Below are 20,852 nucleotides of genomic sequence, written 5' to 3' on the forward strand. Positions count from 1 at the left end.
AAAATGGACAAATGGTGCAGTTTCACGCCTTAACACGTGTATTTGAATTCAGCACCACGGAAAATCACTATATAGACAAACTTATCAAGTTTTTGAGTGACATGAAAACAGAGCTAAAAAAAGACATGTTTTTTTTTTAGCCCTAAAAGTCACAGAGGGACGTGAACTACAATTTTGCCAGGGTCACTCATACTGAATTTATATAAAGAATAATTGCTTTCACATATTGGCAAAGTTTCAGCAAAATCTAATGGATGGATAAAACGCTATAGGGTAAAAAAAGTGTAATTTTTCATCATTTTGGAGCATTTTTGATCTCTTTTGAGCTCCTGGGGATGCCCAATCCCAGTGTAAATGGATAACTGTGCAGTTTCAGGCCTGATCACATGTACATTTGATTCGACCACCGTGAAAAACCACTATATAGTCCGGAATATAAAGTTTTTGTTGAGAAATATGGACAAAGAGCCACAAAAAGGGGCGTTTTTAGCACTGAAAGTCCCCAGGGACGCGAACCAGAATTTTGCCAGGGTCACTCATGCAGTTCTTATATTAAGAACAATGCGCTCCACATTTTGGCCAAGGTTCAGAAAAATCTGATGGATGGATCAAAAGTTATGGGGCAAAATGTGTCATTTTTGGGCCATTTTGGGGCATTTTTGACATTTTTTGAGCCCCTGGGAAGGCAACGGGAATTTTTACAAAAAAAAACAAAAAAAAAAAACTTTCTACTGTGCACATCTATTTAATGAAATAGTATTTGTGGCAAAATTTCAGGAAAAATTAATGAACGGTTATCTGGCAATCGTCCAGACTAAAGGATGCACAGATGTCACTCCGATAAATCGGGTGACCAATAAGGATCCTAGATATAAGGTTTAGAAGTATTTTAATTTCGGACACCAAACAGTAAATTTTGCTAGCTATAGTTTATATTTTCACTTTTAAGATGTTGATCATCTTGACGTTTATTTCCTTAAATACATTGACACATACAATTATTGACAGCACCTGTTTGGTAGCCAAAAATCAGGTGCTGTCAAGAATTGTGCATGTCAACATATTTAAGGAAATAAATGGTAAATGGAATTTGGAATATAAACTTTCGTAATTTATTTGTTATATGCTCTGTAGTTACATCGAGCTTCATAAATTAAAAGTTTGGTGTGAATAAAAGATGAAATATAAGTGATTAAACATATTTCCCAATATATATATATATATACACACACGCACACACACATATATATATATGTTAACGCCTTACATGGAACAATGTGTAAACGTTCTCTTGGAATTTAACTTTCTTCTTGTGACTATTTCTCAGTTACCTTTTGAAATTCTCTTGTCTGGCTTTTTTTCCTTTTGCTTTTTAATTTGATTATGATTTGACGATGAATCGAAAATGTTTGTGATATATACGGAAATTTCAATGTCCTTATTTTGATTTTAACGCAAAAAACGATCATTTGAATAAATAAAATATACAGAAAGAATTGCTATTTTTAAAAAAGTGTTCTGCTTAAATGAATAAATGCTACCTAAATATCCTTTTATCCTAATATATATATATATATATATATATATAAAGGATGAAATGCACAGTATATTCTAAAATTAAATCCCATGGGAGACAGGATGTGTAAAATATTACAAAAAGAAAAATCAAATTACCCACTGAAATAAATAATTAAAACGAGAGCTTTACCGGTTTCGTCTTCAGATCCTCTTTGATTTGAAAAACTTGTTTTCGATTATTTATTCCGATGTTCAATTAAGTTTTCTTTTTCGTTCATACATGCACACACGCATATACATATATATATATATATATATATATATAAAATCATCTACAGACTGTTTTACTGTATCACAGCCCTTTAATATGGGTAGACTTACACCTTGAAAGCAAGTAGGAAATTGTGCGACTATAATGCCTCAACACATTTTAGTCTGGCGATTCCCCACGGAGGTGAAACGTGGAAGCCTCTGTACAGCTTAATTATCATAAATACGTATACTCTCATAACTTATTAACCTAGCTGTATTTACGTATTGAGCACTATCGAAGCAAATGCTGCAAACACATTTTCCATAATATTTTATGTGACTATATAAAATAATATATGTATGTATGTATGTGTGTGTATAGAATCATAACACAACTAAACAGTATATATATATATATATATATATATATATATATATATCATACAGTAAAACTAAAATATTACATATTGGATCCTATAGGTCAAATATCAGAAAGTAAAATAAATAGGTTTGTCGAGAAATGCAAAGTAAAATAAAAGTTTCCGTGTATGCTGCAAGCAAATTCATTTGTTAAAAGACTAAAATAAAATGAAATTGTCGCCATAAATAATAATAAAAAAAAGCAAGATGTGAAGACATGCGTATGAAAATGAACGCCGCACATTTGATGATTTTCAATGAAAAGAAAGAATGTCAAATGTAAAAAAAAAAAAAGTTGTTTTTATTGTTGTATTTTGCGAGTCGTGTGACGTCTGTTGTGCAGTTTAATAATTAGCAGCTTTTACTTATTCCGTCGTTCTTTTTACGACTCTGGTTTCGAAAAATCTGTTCATTGGCTGAGCAAAATAGGTTAATACATATACGTTGTCTATTGCCTTCAAGCAGTTAATATACTTTCACACTTTATTGGCTTCTCTTTTTCTCCTATGCATAGATATGCTTACTTGCACAGCTATATATATATATATATATATATATATATATATATAATTATATTCCATTAACACAAATGTTTAAGTTATAGCTCTAGATCTGCTAACTTAATGCTACATAAAACCTCATGCAATTAAGAGAATAAGCTTCCATATATCCATTAAATAAAAACAACCACATTTATTAGCATACAATTGTTGATGATCGGTTAATTAGTTTAGGACTAAATCATATACATACAAACATATGCACACACCTAACTTTATATAAATATACACTGCATACATATAAACATATGCACACACCTAACTTTATATAAATATACACTGTTGCGTATATGTGCGCATATATGTATACATCTGTGTGTGTGTGTGTGTGTGTATATATATATAGAGAGAGAGAGAGGAGAGGATCCAAGAAGTATATAAGGCTTTTTAAATGGAGATATTTTGATATAAGAAGAAGCTCGACATGGAGGTAGTTTAAATATAAGAGCAAAAAATTAAATAAAAAAATTTAAAAAAAAACATTTATTAGCATACAATTGTTGGTGATCGTTTAATTAGCTTAGGGTGGTTGGTTGACTTTGTTTGACGGCATTTCAACCCCTTTTCGGGTTATTTAATGCCGAATCCAGTGATTTTGAAGAAAAAGTTTTAACATAATATATTTGCTTTTTGTTTTGTTTTTTCCAAATTCGTTTCTATTTTACCCATAGTTGGGACCCTAACAGATACTACCACCCCGGGTCAGAGTGGACCAGGGAGCAATGGCAATTAAAGGGGTGGCTCCACACTCCTCAAGCCCACAAGCTTGGGCCTCACCATCGGATATAGTTTAACGTCATATTTAGGACCTTAATTAATTTACACCTAACTTTATATAAATATACACTGTTGTGTGTGTGTGTATATATATATATATATATATATATATATATATGTATATATAGTAAGTTATAAAAATAGATATGGCAGTTAAGCTACACAGAATATTCCGCGTTTCATTCTCGCGAGAATATTTTTATAACTTACTACCTAGCTCTACCATTGTAATTAGCACTGTTGAAGTAAATACTGAAAATTTATGCATAAAATTATATTTTCATATATTAATTTATGTGATAAAATTAAGTAGTTATATATATGTAAGGGGATCCAAGAAGTATATAAGATTTCTTTAAATGGAGACTTTTTGATAGAAGCTCAACATGGAGTGGAGTTTAAATATGAAAGAGGAAAAGATATTCATAATAGAAAAGTATAGTTATATATATATATATACTAGCAAAAGTATCCGTCGTTGACTGGGTTCAAAAACAGCCTACAGAAAATGAACTCCGATTTATGAAAGTATGATAGGTTATGAAAAGGAAGGGTTGTAAAGAGATAGCTTCGAATTTGGGGGTATCAAAACCAAAGCAAAATATGATGAAAGTAAAAATAAAATAGATAAACCCCATAATTTATTATACCATACCTGTTCACACTGAAACAAGTATCACAATATTCTGTGGATCTATATTAAAAAACCTTGTTAAACTTTGTGACATATTTCCATTTTATGGAGGTCAGGTGCGAACGAACACCCCATAATTTTATTATACCATATTTCTTCAAACTGAAACATAATTATCAAAGTATACTTACGCAGATAGATATGAAAAGTCTTTATTAAAGTTTGTGCCTATTTCCATGTTATGGAGGCCAGACGCGAACACAGATCCCACAATTTTATTATACCATCCCTATTTAAGTTAAAACATACTTATCAAAGTATTACTATGTACATCTATATCAAAATCACTTGTAAACGTTTTTTTTAATTTTTAAATTTTTTATTTCCATACTTTGTAGACCAGACGCGTACGCAGACCCCACAATTTTAATGAATCATCATTATGCCAGATCAAACATACTCATTCCTGTGTCTCGATACATCTTCTATCATTATATGTGATCAGTTTTCTATAATAGTCAACCATATAGTAGCCTATTCGTGACCAGACACACACACAGACGTTCAGCTTTATATAATAGTCAACCATATAGTAGCCTATTCGTGACCAGACACACACACAGACGTTCAGCTTTATATTATAGATAAATATAATGAGAGAGAGAGAAAGATTTATTGATTAATTTGAAACACGGGAATACAATACATTGTGTGTGGATTAGGAGAACTCTTAATGCCAGGTATAACGCACGGACAAGCATATATATATATATATATATATATATATATATATATATATATATATATATATATATATATATATATTCATGGGAGTTACCGCTTATAAAGGCCCAAAGGCTACTTAAGTATAAGGGTTAATGAATGTGAAGTAGTAGTTTAGTAACCGTTAATGGTTTATTGGGTACAACTTGATTATTAAAGGGGACACTTCAACAAGAACTTGTTTACATTAGACTTGAAATCTACACTACTGTAGTTGTATTGGAAGCAGGCCAATAGAATAGTTTTACACAGACGAACGGTTCTAAAAAAAGAAGCTGTGTTCATGGAATCTGCATGCAAATTTAGGCACAGATAGAGGTTGTTGATAGTGGTTCAAGCTAGTCGAGTGTTACTTGTGAAAGTTTAGAAAGGATTGGGGATGGGGGGGCTATAAATTGGAACACACACGAGCACTTTACATGAAAATAAGGATAGAGCAGAGCCAGTTTCTCTTCTGTAGGAAAGATGCCACAGGGAAGGGAAAGTTCATCATCTACTTTGTTTGAAGCCAGTTTGGAACTCTATCAAGGCAGAATTGGCATGCTGAGCATCTCCCACCTAGACGTGGCAACAGTGTTCCATCTAAGAGCGTACTTGGCTCTTGGACTGATAGAGGATTGCATTGGCAGTGAAATACCTACTTTTTTTTTTTTTTTTTTTTTTTTTTTTTACACAGTGATCACCACTTATCAAGGCCCGGGAGCCACTCAGGGATAAGGGTTATTGCAAGTACATTACGTTAGTGTGGAGATTTGATGAAGGAAGTGTTTACTTAAGGGGGCGGTTCATTAAGAATTTGTTAACATTGGACTTGAACACATCCAAGTTGTAGTCCGGTGGGAAGCAGGCAGACGGAACAGAGTTCCACAGGCATGCAGTTCTAAGAAAGAAGCTTTGTTCATGGAATCCGCGTTTTGATTTAGGCACAGATATAGAAATAGAAAGATCAAACCATTTTTCCTGTGACCTTGCTAACAGATTTGATGTAATGGTTCTATTTCAGATCATATAGACAGGCTGCTAGACTTGCCCGGTTATACAATACACATAAATATTCTATTTTAATTCGTGCAGATTTCTGATTTATTGTTATAGAGGCCAATTCTCTACTGCTTATAATCCAACATATTGTAATGAATTTAAAAGTCATAAAACTATAACTTCGGTATCATCCGCTAGAATCGAAACCAGAACGTTTGGCACTCCAGCCTTAGTACTTATTTATCTCCCCAGCATCGTTACCAGCTGAGCTAACGACATATGGATATGAAAAGTTAAAAATTAAACAACTTTGAGCTATAAATATTTAATTTTGTGCATCTGAACCAATAACAACACGAGTAATGTTTTATTCGATTTTCCCTGCCAAGGTCAACTGTTTCGTTTTCAATGTTCACCTCTGAGCAGCAATTTTTCCCGGCTAAAAAGCAAATCGAAAGTGTGCTACAGATACAAATATTCTATATATCAACTTTCAACTCTAGTCCTGGATATGACCTTAAACTATATCCGATGGTGAGGCCCCAGCTTGCGGACTTTGGGGAGCGTGGAGCCACCCTTTAACTACCATTGCTCCCAGGTCCACTCTGACCCGAACTGATAGTACCTGTTAGGGTCCCAACTATGGGTTGAATAGAAACCAACTTAAATAAAAACAAATATACTCTATTTAAAAAGATTGTTCTTCAAAATCACTGGATTCGACATTAAATAACCTGAAAAGGGTTGATATGCCGTAAAACAAAAACAACCAATCAAATTTCAACTCTGTAGACTAAATATTTATTAGAGGTATTTGTTAGAAACTTTTTGCATAATCACCGTCAAGGTCACTTGTATAGATACGTATACAAATATTTCTGTGTGCTAAAACGTTTTCATTTTAAATTCTATGCAATTATGCAGAATAAAAAAAACTATAATAAAGTTCAGCTTAATAGTAAAATGAAACCAATTATCTTATAAGAAAACATTAAAAAAAAAATGAATAAATAATTAACACTGGTTTTTCAAATTTTAAATATATTGCTATAACATTCATTTATACCAGCATTCAAGAACAGTATTTGTCTGCGATTATTTCTGAAATGTAAGTTGTTTCTTTATCAGCACATACATACACACATGTATATATAGCTATATTAAGTATATAGGATATTCAGACATGTGGAAAACTTTTTAATTGGTTTTCATCCAGAAAAAAAGGGCTGCTAAGGGGTCAAAATTGAAAATATTTGGTACTTGGGGAGTGATCAGCCTTTTATCTGTTTGTCAACTGTTTCATGACTGCGCATGCACGGTCGTAAAACATAACAGCTTCCTTATGTTAAAAATAAGTAGGTTTGAAAACTCTTTTTAAAGATCATTCCAAGCTGGTCTAATGGTTATCATACTTTAAGTTTTGGTTTCGATCTCAGCTCGAATATTTTTTTTTTGCTTACAAGAAGTAAATTATTTAGATTTGGTTAGTTAGTTTTGTTTTACGGCATATCAACCTTTTTCGGGTTATTTAATGCCAAATCCAAAGATTTAAGAAAAAAATTTTAATAGAATATATTTGTTTTCAAGTCCGTTTCTATTTAACCCATAGTTGGGATCCTAACAGGTACAACCACTCCAGGTCAGAGTGGACCTGGGAGCAATGGCAATTAAAGGGTGGCTCAACCCTCCCCAAAGCCCGCAAGCTAGGGCCTCACCACTGGATATAGTTTAAGGTCATATCCAGGATCTAAAATTATTTTGAAAAAAAACCCATAATACTTACATATCTCAGTCTCTGTATGAACTAAAATATAATAGTTATGTATATTTTACGACCGGGCAACGCCAGACGGCCTGCTAGTGTGTGTGTGTGTGTGTGTGTGTGTGTGTGTGTGTGTGTGTGTATATATATATATATACAAATAATATTTTAGTTTTATTTAAGTTCCAAAAAGTAAAACTTAGACACAGCAAATATGTATTGCACAATCCTTTCTGAAACGATTTGGAATATTTTATTTTAGATTATTCGAAAAGCCTTTCTTTAGTCTGCCGCCCCTGAATAACATCACTAACAAAAAAAATTCATTGAACTGATACAAATAATATCACAATTTTGTTCATCTCCACTGTCTTTATAATGGCTCTGTTTCATTTAAATATAATCAACTATTGAGCTGATGTGAAGAAGTCCAGTATTTGGGATATTAAAATGTCTTTTAACTTTACTTTTCGGCCAGCACTTGTGGAAAAGGCATGCTCCCATTTCCTGACCCGTATCAAGGCAATGATTGAGGCTGAAGGCGGCTACATGGAATAGATGTCAGCTGAACTACATAAGTTACTTGAATCTTTTTTTTTTCTAGAAAAAGTTTGAAATAAAGTTGTAGTGTTATCGTTCTACTCTATACTAATTTGATTAATTATGCACCGTTTTTCTGCTTTTCCAGAGGATGTCTATTCTGAGGACAACAGAATATTTTATGCATTATTTACAACCAATCGGTAAGTGAAGAAAATCTTTACCTTCTTAACCATCAAATTTTATAAAAAGGAATCTACGATGAATACTACTAATACTAAATGCTTTCGTCTGTTATCTATACTATTAATAAAAGTCTTAATGTTTATTTATTTATGTACATATATATGTATGTATGTATGTCTGATTTAAAAAAAAAAAACAAAGCGGGAGACCAGTACCCACATTAAGCTGGTCTGCAGTTTGACTTGTTGCTGGCTATCTTGCTCTTGCTTGTTGCTGGATCTCAACATTTTGAACCGAGAGAGAGAGAGAGAGAGAGAGATTTAGCTGTCGTGCAAAGCTAAAACTCTGTAACATCATCTTTGTATAGATACTCCCTCAGACATTTGTCTATAAAAAAAAAATAGTCCTATGGCGATGAAAAATCTGTGACGCATGCAGGCCTGAATTGCTGGAAGCATGTAATAATTGATCTGCCATCATTATATGTATCTATGTATGTATATGTATGTTTATATATGTACATGCGTGTGTATATGTATGTATATCTATGTGTGTGTATATATGTTTGAGTGTGTGTGTATGTATATACATATGTTTGTATGTATGTGTATATGTGTTTATGTATATATATGCATATATGTGGTTATGTATATATATGCATATATGTGTTTATGTGTATATATGCACAAATGTATGTATGTGTATATATGCGTATATGACTCTATGCGTATGTAATCCTTCAGGGCGAACGAACCCTTTTTTGGGGTCAACGACCAATAAGCACCATGTGTGTTTGTGTGTTGGGGTGGAGAGGACTCCTGTAAGCCGTGGTAAAGGCAACCTTTCTAGGAGAAGCAAATCTCTGATTTAAAAACCCATAAAACGGAAGACCAGTACCCGCATTAAGCTGGTCTGCAGTTTGACTTGTTGCTGGCTATCTTGCTCTTGCTTGTTGCTGGATCTCAACATTTTGAACCGAGAGAGAGACTTAGCTGTCGTACAAAGCTAAGACTCTGTAACATCATCTGTGTATAGATACTTTCTCAGGCATTTGTCTATAAAAGTGGTCCTGTTGTGATGGAAAAGTTGTCACACATGGAGGCTTGAAATGCTGGAAGCATGTAATAATTGATCTCAATGACCGACTTCATTCAGTGTCATGCCTGCTTGAGCGTGTGAATTCACCAGTAGGACTAAAAAAAAGTTATTTTTGGGCTCATGGACTTTGTCTGAGGGAGTGCCACTCGTCTGACAAGACGTTGCAATCATCATGTGTATGTATGCATATATATGTATGTGTATATATGCATGTATATGTATATACATAAGTGTGCATGTGTATGAATGCATGTGTATATATGTGCATATGTGTACATGTATATATGTGTATGTATTTGTATATGTGTGTATATGTATATGTGTATATATGCATTGTGTATGTATATATCTGTATTATGCATTGTGTATGTATATAGGTCTATACATGTATGGGTATATATGTATGCATGCGTGTATATATTTATATGTATGTATACCAATGACTGTCTTGCATATGTTTGCATGTGTGTATGTATGTGTGCGTATCATGTATTGTGTTTCTATGTATGTATATATGTGTGTGATGTGTATGTATGTGTGTGCATATATATATATATGTATGTGTGCGTGTATACATATGTATGTATACCAATGACTGTCTTCAGTGTCATGTCTGCTTGAGCGTGTGAATTCACCAGCAGGACTAAATAAGACATTTTCAGGCTCATGGACTTTCAGTGTCAAAGGGATTGGCACTCGTCTGACAAGACTTGCAATCAATGTATGTATGTACATATACCAATAAAACTTTTGAGCGGATGCACCTAATGGAAACTTTTTTTCCCTGAAAGGTGCGAGTCACTAGATTGTCCTTATCTATGTATGGTTTGTAACGAACAACGCCAAGTCACACAAAAAGCCCAAAATAATGGTTTTTGGGCCGTTTCATGCAATTGTCGAAAAAGTTACCTGCCCATGTCAACGGAATTTAGCACTGTCTTTATACAGTCGCGATAACATCTTTTGGCATACGGACAGGACTTGTAACGCAATGGATAACACGTTTCACTACGGATCAGAAGATTCCAGGTTCGAATCCTGGCAAATTCGTAATAATTTTAACCATCATTTCATCCAACGCTTACTCATTATCCTTACCTTTAGTTAGGGTATCTTTGTTTTTTCAGTAATTTTTTGTGCATATGGGAATTTCTCATATTCCGAGTTCACAACGTTAGCGTTGATGGTAAGACGATGTTGAGTGTACTCGATTTTGTGTGACTCGGCGTTGTGGGTACCAACACGGCGCAACCGCTAGTAAAGAATATATGCCAGTAATGTTTTCTGCCAAAGATTCTTAGAGTTGAACCTAAAAAAAACTATTAAAAATGATGTGGAAAATCCCAATTTAATTTGATGAAAAATTGTATAGAGTTCATAAATATTGGTTCATCTTGTTTTTGTTAAATACAAACACACTGCCCGGCATTGTACGGTCATAAAATACGCTTAAACATGATATTTAATTCATACAGATTTAGTATTCATTCTTGTAAAGCCAATACGTTGTTGATTATTATATTGTACCACAAATATAGTAGTGATTTCAAAAGTCAAAGAAAAATATATGCCTGGGATTCCATCAGCTGGAATCGAAACCAAAACATTTGCCTCCCCAACCTTATTTATTATCGTCTGATGTAAGTCCATGTAAAAAACTTTTAAAATATGTTGTTAAAAATGTATATTTGTGCATGCGTAGAAATAACATTTAGTGGATTTACGCCCGCCAAGTTCTTTTTTTTTTTTTTTTTTCAATTTTGACCTCTTAGCAGCTGTTTTTATTGGCTTAAAAGCCAAATCGAATCTGTTACACAAGTCCAAACATCTTATATAGCAAGTTTCAAGTTTGTAAAGCAAAACTGATAAAGTAGTTTGATAGAGACAGTTCCACTCTCACACACATTGTTGCTTTCATGTATGTGTGTACATATATATACATATATGTATACAGAGTGTCCACAAAGTCTGGCTACATTATGTAGCCAGACTTTGTGGAAGCATCCTGTAGATTATGTAGCCAGACTTTGTGGGCACCCTGTATATATATATATATATATATATATATATATATATATATATATATATATATATATAAAAACAGGGTGCCCACAAAGTCTGGCTACATTATGTAGCCAGACTTTGTGGACACCCTCTGTGTATGTGTGTATATATATATATATATATATATAGAGAGAGAGAGAGAGAGAGAGAGATATTAGTAAATGAGAAATTATTTCGAGTTAAAATCTAATTAGTATCACACCTGCAGTCAGAACACACTTTAAATGTATATAACAACTAGAGTCTTCATACAAACGGAAGAAAGCAATTATTTCAGTTGTTATATACAATCCGAAATGGTTCTTGATTTACTAAAATTGAGAAAACATAAGATAAAACAATATTTATTGCCTTTACACAATTTTTTATCGTATATGTTCACGCCACTGTGGTTTTACTAAATATGCATCAAGTGTATTTTAGGTGCAGAAGTTATGCTAACACATGTTATGCTAACAGCTAAAAAGAAATCATAAAAGCCAAAATGAACCATACCACTATTTGCTGGCAATTTTAATCTATTATACGGGTTGACTATCAGTTGATATAAACCATTTAAAAACAGCAAAAGTATCATGTCTGCACAAGTTTTTTCCCCCGATTTTAAATTTCATCTTGCAAATGAACTATTTGTTTTTGAAAATCTTTATTTATAGTAATATTAACCTTTGCTCTGAATAACTTGATTCCATCTGCCTCACTTGTAAAATAATTCAGGTTTTGATGTTCAATCTCCTGGTGATGTTAAAACATCTAAATGGTTTGGTAATCCTCAAAATAAGTGATTCTAGAAGTTTAAGCCATGTTTAGTTTCAGAACAGTTTCCGATGATTCCTTGTTCTACACAAGTCCTAGAGGTGACTGGTTCTCAGTAGACAGAACAGTTTCCGATGGTTCATTGTTCTACACAAGTCCTGGAGGTGACTGGTTCTTAGTAGACAGAACAGTTTCCGATGATTTGTTGTTCTACACAAGTCCTGGGAGGTTACATCTTTAGACTAGAGTAGGACCAGTTTTTGTAGGCCTTTGTGTTCATAACCTAGCTAGTGTGTGATAGCGATTATTAGGCCCAGTTTTAAGGGTTTTTTTTTGTTTTTTTAGCCTTATTCCCCTCAATTAGGTGACAGATCGCTTGATTCGCCAGAGATGCGGGCTCCCTTTCAAAGTTTTCGTAAGAGGTGTATATAATAAAGCGTTTGGGCCTGCTTCACCCTTTCGACTGGCGAATCGGTGTATCTGCAATGGAGGGGGTGTTTTGTGACTAACATTGTACAATTGTATATAGCTCATTTTATATTGTATAATAACATTTTTATATCCCAAACCCCCTTTTTCTTATGAGTTTTAATTAGGTTATCATGGTATGATGTTCTTATGGTGATTGACGAAGGATTTATATGCTGACGTATTTATATTATGAATGTGGTATTGTGGTGAAAGTAGACTGAAAGTGGGAACTAATTAGGTTAGATTAGATAGCATTAGACAGCAAAACCGTCCTTCCCCCATGTTCGGCCTTGTGCCAAATTTTTCTTAAATTGTATTTTGTACTTTTTAACAAAAATAAATATTTACCCCATTATAATCCGGTATGATGGGATGTCTCCTAGCAGCTTCGGCTGCAGAGGGACAGGGTAGAGTACTCGTCAAGGATTCGTTCTTGACACTCAGCCCGACAGGTGAGGGGCCGGGAACCGGCCCAGCACCTGTCGGACTGAGGTACATCGCTTGGGTACTACCTAGGAGGTCCACCCTCCCAGACCTTGCCACTGGGCTTTCCGGTGGGGCAAGTTTATTGCTTGTCGCCTGAGGCTTCCCTACCGGGGAATGCCGACGGGAGTGCCCAGGGAATTTTTGTTGAGGCGAGAGTGCTCCTTCTTTAGGGGAGCTCGCCTGTTCTCCACCTTCCGGCCTTGTGCCACATTTTTCTGTGGTGGGCAGCAAATAAATATCTACCCCATTATAATAAAAAAAATTGTAACAGTGATAATCCGAGGGAGTGAGGTCATGAGAATATGCAGGATGATGCAAATTTCTTAACCAAATTCTCCCAGATCTTTGGTTAGTAGTGCGAGCATTATAATAATGGAAGATTATTTCATTTGTGTTGACTAAAGAAAGCCGTTTTGGGGTCAACATGTACGAGAATATTGTAGAAAACTATAAATTAGGTTTTAAAAATCTAAATACAAAAAGTTATAAATGAATCAGCGATATGTTTGTTATAAAAATATACATAAAATGGTTTAAAATGTCTCTTCTATAAACCGGCAAAAATTTTTGCATCGACCCGATAGTGAAAAAAAAAAAAAAAATGAAATGTTGGCACTCTTGCAGTATTTGATCCAGATCCTCGGGATTTTCCATCAATCATGGCTTGGTCTCGACCGGTAATCACCAGATTAAGCTGAGCGAAGTAACTCACATAGAGGAAATTCAAAAGAAACACACCGGAAAAATGTGGAAATATAATGAATAAAATATTACAAGAACCTCTGTAAATTTAATGAATATATCTTTTTTTTTTCCTGCTTCGGTGTTTGCATTTGTTTACTTAAAAGGCATATATTCATTCCCGTGTCAGCTATTATCTTTTTGCAGGCTTGAAACTATTTTTTTTCATTCAATTTCTTCTAATTGGAAAGTCGTCTGCCTCCATTTCAATGGCGCTTTTTGGTAATTTGATCAATTGCTCAGCTATTGAATTGAAATTTTTTAAAATAAATCAATAGAAAACATTCTCCCTATTACCCAAAAAATAATTTTAAAAATTACATTTTTTAATACAAAAAAAAAAAAAATGTCAAGTTAGCCTTTCAACATTTGAACAATACTCGCCTTAATCCGGTGATTGCCGGTCAAGCCCGAGCCATGATTGATGGAAAATCACGAGGATCAGGGTCAAATACTGCTAAACTACCGAAATGTTTACAAAAAGTTCTTTTCTATGAAGAATAATATATATAACATATTTCAGGTATCGTGAAAATATATTTCGATAATTAAAAAAAACATTCAGCATTTAATGAAGTAATACATCTTAAAAGAGAGCAAGTCTTATCACTAGGGCTATGACAACAAAACGTTCTTATTGTTTTGACTCTCGAGTATGTATCCGACACAGACAGTTAATCAATCGAGAACCACATCACTTTATATAAAAGCATATAAGATATCAAGTGATATATACTCGAGGGTCCAAACAATGAATAATCTCTTGTCATAGCCCTACTTATTAGAATAACAGGTTTACATTTTTTAAGATTTTGGCACGACTGGCAGGTATATTCTAAAGTGAATTCTATCCAAATTGGAGGTGGGGGTTCAATTCCCAATTAATGAACTGATTGATATATCTAGAAGACCACAAATTCGTTGGATTTTCTCTTGTTTTTCTATTTCAACTACTACTCCTTCAAAAAAGTGAATATTGTTTTAATATTTTGTTATTTTTTTTTACATCTTCGCATCTTCAGAAATGGCGTGACGGCCTCTGCGATTTGTGCATATGACTGGCATGACATCCAAAAAGTATTTAACGGGCCATTCAAAAACCAGGACAACGATAAATCAATTTGGCTACCAGTGCCGGACAAGCATGTACCTGCTATTCGACCAGGAAATGTAAGTAAAAATATATCCGTCATTACTGATGTAACTAGTGTAATTATGACAGCAATGATATAATTGGTCAGAGATGAGAATTTCATTTTACATATTCTGTAATGGGATGAGAATTTCAGTTTACATATTCCGTAATAGGATGAGAATTTCAGTTTACATATTCCGTAATGAGATGAGAATTTCAGTTTACATATTCTGTAATGAGATGAGAATTTCAGTTTACATATTCCGTAATGAGATGAGAATTTCAGTTTACATATTCTGTAATGGGATGAGAATTTCAGTTTACATATTCCGTAATGGGATGAGAATTACAGTTTACATATTCTGTAATGAGATGAGAATTTCAGTTTACATATTCCGTAATGGGATGAGAATTTCAGTTTACATATTCTGTAATGGGATGAGAATTTCATTTTACATATTCTGTAATGGGATGAGAATTTCAGTTTACATGTTCCGTAATAGGATGAGAATTTCAGTTTACATGTTCCGTAATGAGATGAGAATTTCAGTTTACATATTCTGTAATGAGATGAGAATTTCAGTTCACATATTCTGTAATGAGATGAGAATTTCAGTTTACATATTCTGTAATGAGATGAGAATTTCAGTTTACATATTCTGTAATGAGATGAGAATTTCAGTTTACATATTCCGTAATGGGATGAGAATTTCAGTTTACATATTCCGTAATGAGATGAGAATTACAGCTTACATATTCCGTAATGGGATGAGAATTACAGTTTACATATTCCGTAATGAGATGAGAATTTCAGTTTACATATTCCGTAATGGGATGAGAATTTCAGTTTACATATTCTGTAATGGGATGAGAATTTCAGTTTACATATTCTGTAATGAGATGAGAATTTCATTTTACATATTCTGTAATGGGATGAGAATTTCAGTTTACATATTCCGTAATGAGATGAGAATTACAGTTTACATATTCCGTAATGAGATAAGAATTCCAGTTTACATATTCCGTAATGAGATGAGAATTTCAGTTTAGATATTCCGTAATGAGATGAGAATTTCAGTTTACATATTCTGTAATGGGATGAGAATTTCAGTTTACATATTCCGTAATGGGATGAGAATTCCAGTTTACATGTTCCGTAATGAGATGAGAATTTCAGTTTACATATTCCGTAATGGGATGAGAATTTCAGTTTACATGTTCTGTAATGAGATGAGAATTTCAGTTTACATGTTCTGTAATGAGATGAGAATTTCAGTTTACATATTCTGTAATGGGATGAGAATTTCAGTTCACATATTCCGTAATGAGATGAGAATTTCAGTTTACATATTCCGTAATGAGATGAGAATTTCAGTTTACATATTCTGTCATGGGATGAGAATTTCAGTTCACATATTCTGTAATGAGATGAGAATTTCAGTTTACATATTCTGTAATGGGATGAGAATTTCAGTTTACATATTCTGTAATGAGATGAGAATTTCAGTTTACATGTTCAGTCACACGATTTGGGGGGGGGGTGGAGGTATAATCCGGCTTTAAATTATCGATGAAGAACTTAAAGCTATAAAAAAAAATCGAACCCTTTTGTTTAAAAATTATTAAAACGCAGTTGGTTTTAAAAAATTTAAACGCAGTTTTGTTTTAAGACTTTTTCTACGACGTCAGATGAATTAGATAGCGGGTAGTTCAACAGGATGATAAGGGCAGGAGAAATGCATCGATATTCGATGGGTGGGTTAATTTGCAGATAATTTCCAATTATGGCTAAGTAGAAGAAAACATCTTTTTACATACATAATTAAGTTAGAATTATGGTAGATTTTTCATGCATTTTATTTTTATTAAAATACACTAGCAGAACTTGTGGAACTTCCATGGAATGCGAACTATATTTAACCAACAAATATTTTTTGATAAAGCTTATATTTTTCTGGACAGTGCAAAAAATTATGGGTTTTTGTTTTTGACAGAAAACAACTATAGCACACAACAAATATATGTTTATTAACAATTCTATGAAAATATTGTCCATTGCATTTTACATGTAAAACTGACTCAAATGAGAAATTAATAAGTACCAAGAAATACTCCTAAAGTAATATTGTGTTACATAGTCCAATACAAATAATAAAATTACATTGTAAGAGACAATCTTTAATTTACTCCTTTAGTCCAGCCCATCTTGGTAGGTAATGTTCTTTTTGCCCTGTTTCTTTCGAATGTTCCTTTTACATAACGTTTTGCTGACTTCATTCTTCAGTGAAGAACCGCTACTTGTTGAAAGCCCTACAAGTTCCTGTTTTGCACAATTGCAACAATGGTCATATATTATTATAATTATATTCGGAAACTGTGCTACATTAAATGGAGGTCACCCTCATATTGTAGTCTAGGGTTGCCAGATTAGCTTTTTTAAGGCCGGATTTCCCGGATTCGGCCCTTTTTTTTTTTTTTTTTTTTTGAAGCAGGTTGGCCTTCAAAAATTGTATTTGACCTCATTTGAAGTCGTAATGTACGGATTAACTAAGGAAAAAAACAAACAATATTATATAGACAGGACAAACGCATCACAGAACACTAACACCAATGAGCAACCAATAAAGGCAGTGGTTCAATTCTCATATTGCCAGGGACCGGAACACATGGATAAGAATGACAGATAAAGATATTGTGGAATTTGACGGGAAATACAGAAGCAAGTTTTCTTTTAGGTCTTGTTTAATTACAATTTATACATGTCTATGATACATTTCTATATAATACGTTAGTCATCTTAGTTGATCATTGAATGTTTTAAATAATGAGATGAAATATAGACGAGAAATGATGAGAGGAGTATAATGAGTTTAGCTAAATACGCAGTGGAAGTTGTAAGCCATGTTTAGTTTCAGAACAGTTTTCGATGGTTAGTTGGTCTATACAAGTCCTAGAGGTGACTGGTTCTCAGTAGACAGTTTTTGAGTTGGAAGCCACAGGGCAAAAGATTCTTCCCGTGTCGACACGAAGAAAACATACACAAGGTTGCTAAAGAAAAAGGTTTAATTTTTATGGAGCAATTCTGGTTTCTGATTGGTTGGTAGCAGAACGTGAATTAATTTGATTCGTCAGTTCCTAGCAGCATCGTTTATAAATAGAAACTTGGAACTGTGAGGGACCATAACCCCATTACTGTGTCTGTTGTGATGGGGAAGGTCGCCTAGCGGCTTCGGCTGCAGGGAGACAGGGTAGTACACATCAAGGATTCGTCACTTGACACTCAGTCCAACAGGTGAAGGGCCGGGAACCGGCCCAGCACCTGTTGGACTGAGGTACGCGACCTGGGTAATACCTAGGAGGTCCACCCTCCCAGGCCTTGCCACCGGGCTTTCCAGTGGGGCAAGTTTATTGCTTGCTGCCTGAGGCGCCCCGAACGGGGAATGCTGACGGGGTTACTAAGGCAATTTTTAAAATTGCAGTAGTGGCTCTTCTTTAGGGGAGCCTGCGGGGTTCCCACTTTCCGGCCTTGTGCCACATAATGCTGATGTGGGCAGCATTTAAATATATACCCCCATTATAGCTGAAAAAATATTGCTGCAAGGAGAGTAAGAGAAATAGATAAATAAATAATACGTAAACGACGATAATGATTATTCTATTGTTTAAAATTTTTAAAAGTTAAATATAACGGCCAGTCATGTTCTAACAGGAACAGAGACAACACCATAAGCAAGTAAATCTGCTTCACTAAATACAACAAACTAAAAAATAGTTTAAATAAATGAGAATTTGTTACCTATTAATATGATAGTTAAGTAATTGCTAGAAAGAGATTGCTATTATATAGTTGGGAAATATGTTTTATCTTATAATTTAAGTAGATTACCGATTAAGCATAATTTTGATTTGGGCGTTAAACTTAAACAATTGCTTCATGATACTATTACACAAAACCAAAATTTGTCAGCAAAAATGCTACCTAGGTCCAAATTTTTATATCTGTTCTGTACACGTTCTGGAGGTGACTGGTTCTCAGTAAAAAAAACAAAACAAACAAACAAACACACACATATATATATATATATATATATATATAGGGTGTCCGTAAAGTTACTATACAGTCTTACAAGTTACTATACAGGCACCCTGTAATATATTAACAGTACAGTAAGATATTGTATTAAAATATTTATTTGTAACAAAAGATGCTTGATTAAATAAACCTGTAAAAAAAATAAATATTAATTATTAATACAAATATAATACAATAAAACAATAAGACTTTATAGTTACTTTACGGACACCATATATATATATATATATATATATATATATATATATATATATAACGATATCTTTATAAATAAATATTTTTATACTCACAGGCACTATTGTTTCATGCTTACGCAATGATCAGTGTAAGTAGTGAAAATTACTGCCAATGGAGTTATTTGAACCCACTTTTCTTTTTGACATTTTCACCCCCCAAAAGCACAGTGCCACTTGGATTTAGGGGGCTACTATCATGGACATAATTTGAAGGGATACCTCGTGAGCTTGTATGGAAATGGAAGTTCATAACAATTTAACGACAGAAGATGAGGGAGATGAGCAGCAAGATGTCTGTTCACATTACACATGAACTTCTGCATGTCAGTACAGTTGGAAAAGCAGAATCCCGAAAGGGAATTCCAAAGTCTAGCAGTTCTGGAAAAGAAACTATTAGAGTAGAAGGCTTTCTGACATCTAGGGATCTCTACTGTGTAGGGGTGGGATTTTGCTGCTTGTCGGGTTTATTGGGGGTATTTACGTCGATGGGGTACAAGGGCTATTAGTTCGTCAGAGCATCCACCATTGTAAAACAGGCAGAGGGATGCAACATTTCGTCGATGGGATGAAAGCGGTCTAATATAACATATGCCTACCAACAATTCAGACATTTAGGGAAATTAAGTGCCTATAATTTCTAACTCAGCGGGCATATACAGTAAAATGTTAGCGTATTCCACGACAGAAGTCAGGATGTTGCATTTTGTGCTTACATATAAACTTCTTAATTAGAACAGCTTACGCTCTAAGCTTGTTTCAACTAGTAGGGTTGCTCCAATGAAAAATATGAGGAATGTATCGATTAGGTGTGTTACCCGTATGCGCACGTATATATATATATATATATATATATATATATATATATATATATATATATATATATATATATATACACACTTGCGGAGCTGTGGAAATTCAACAGAAGACTCTTTCATATGCACTATATTAATGTTCATTCTGTAGATGTTCAGTGTAAATGAAGACGCTCTGATATTAGTGTAGCTCTTTTGTTAAAACTCCAAAAGAATTTATCTAAGCTAGCAGGGACGAACGGCGTAGCCCAGCCTAAAATACGTTTAAATATGATATTTTAATTCATGCAGATTTTGTTTATGTATGTATATATATATATATATATATATATATATATATATATATATATATATATATATATATATATAAATAAATAAAAATTACAATAAGTTTACCAAGGTAATCAAAATATTTTGCTAATTCCTGCCCTCTGATGAGAAGGAGAGTATTTCTTTGAAACTCCGCGGATTAAGGACTATCCACTTATCCTGTGCTTCCTTTTTTCAAATTAAATATGTTTTTAACTCTTTTTCAAGATGTTTTTTA

The 20,852-nt window shown here is 33.6% G+C and overlaps 1 protein-coding gene across 1 annotated transcript in view; it reads left to right on the forward strand.

The window, feature by feature from the left end:
* LOC145292383 (semaphorin-2A-like) overlaps positions 1–20,852 on the forward strand; it is a 158,425-nt gene that overhangs the window by 14,327 nt on the left and 123,246 nt on the right. The window contains exons 3-4 of the mRNA XM_080138712.1: positions 8,376–8,430; positions 15,052–15,199. Of these exons, the coding sequence (XP_079994838.1) occupies positions 8,376–8,430; positions 15,052–15,199 (203 nt within the window). The remainder of the gene's footprint in view (positions 1–8,375; positions 8,431–15,051; positions 15,200–20,852) is intronic.

The sequence above is a fragment of the Euprymna scolopes genome, chromosome 13, assembly GCF_053919585.1.
Source record: "Euprymna scolopes isolate OS-2025 chromosome 13, ASM5391958v1, whole genome shotgun sequence".
Classification (NCBI taxonomy): Eukaryota; Metazoa; Mollusca; class Cephalopoda; order Sepiida; family Sepiolidae; genus Euprymna; species Euprymna scolopes.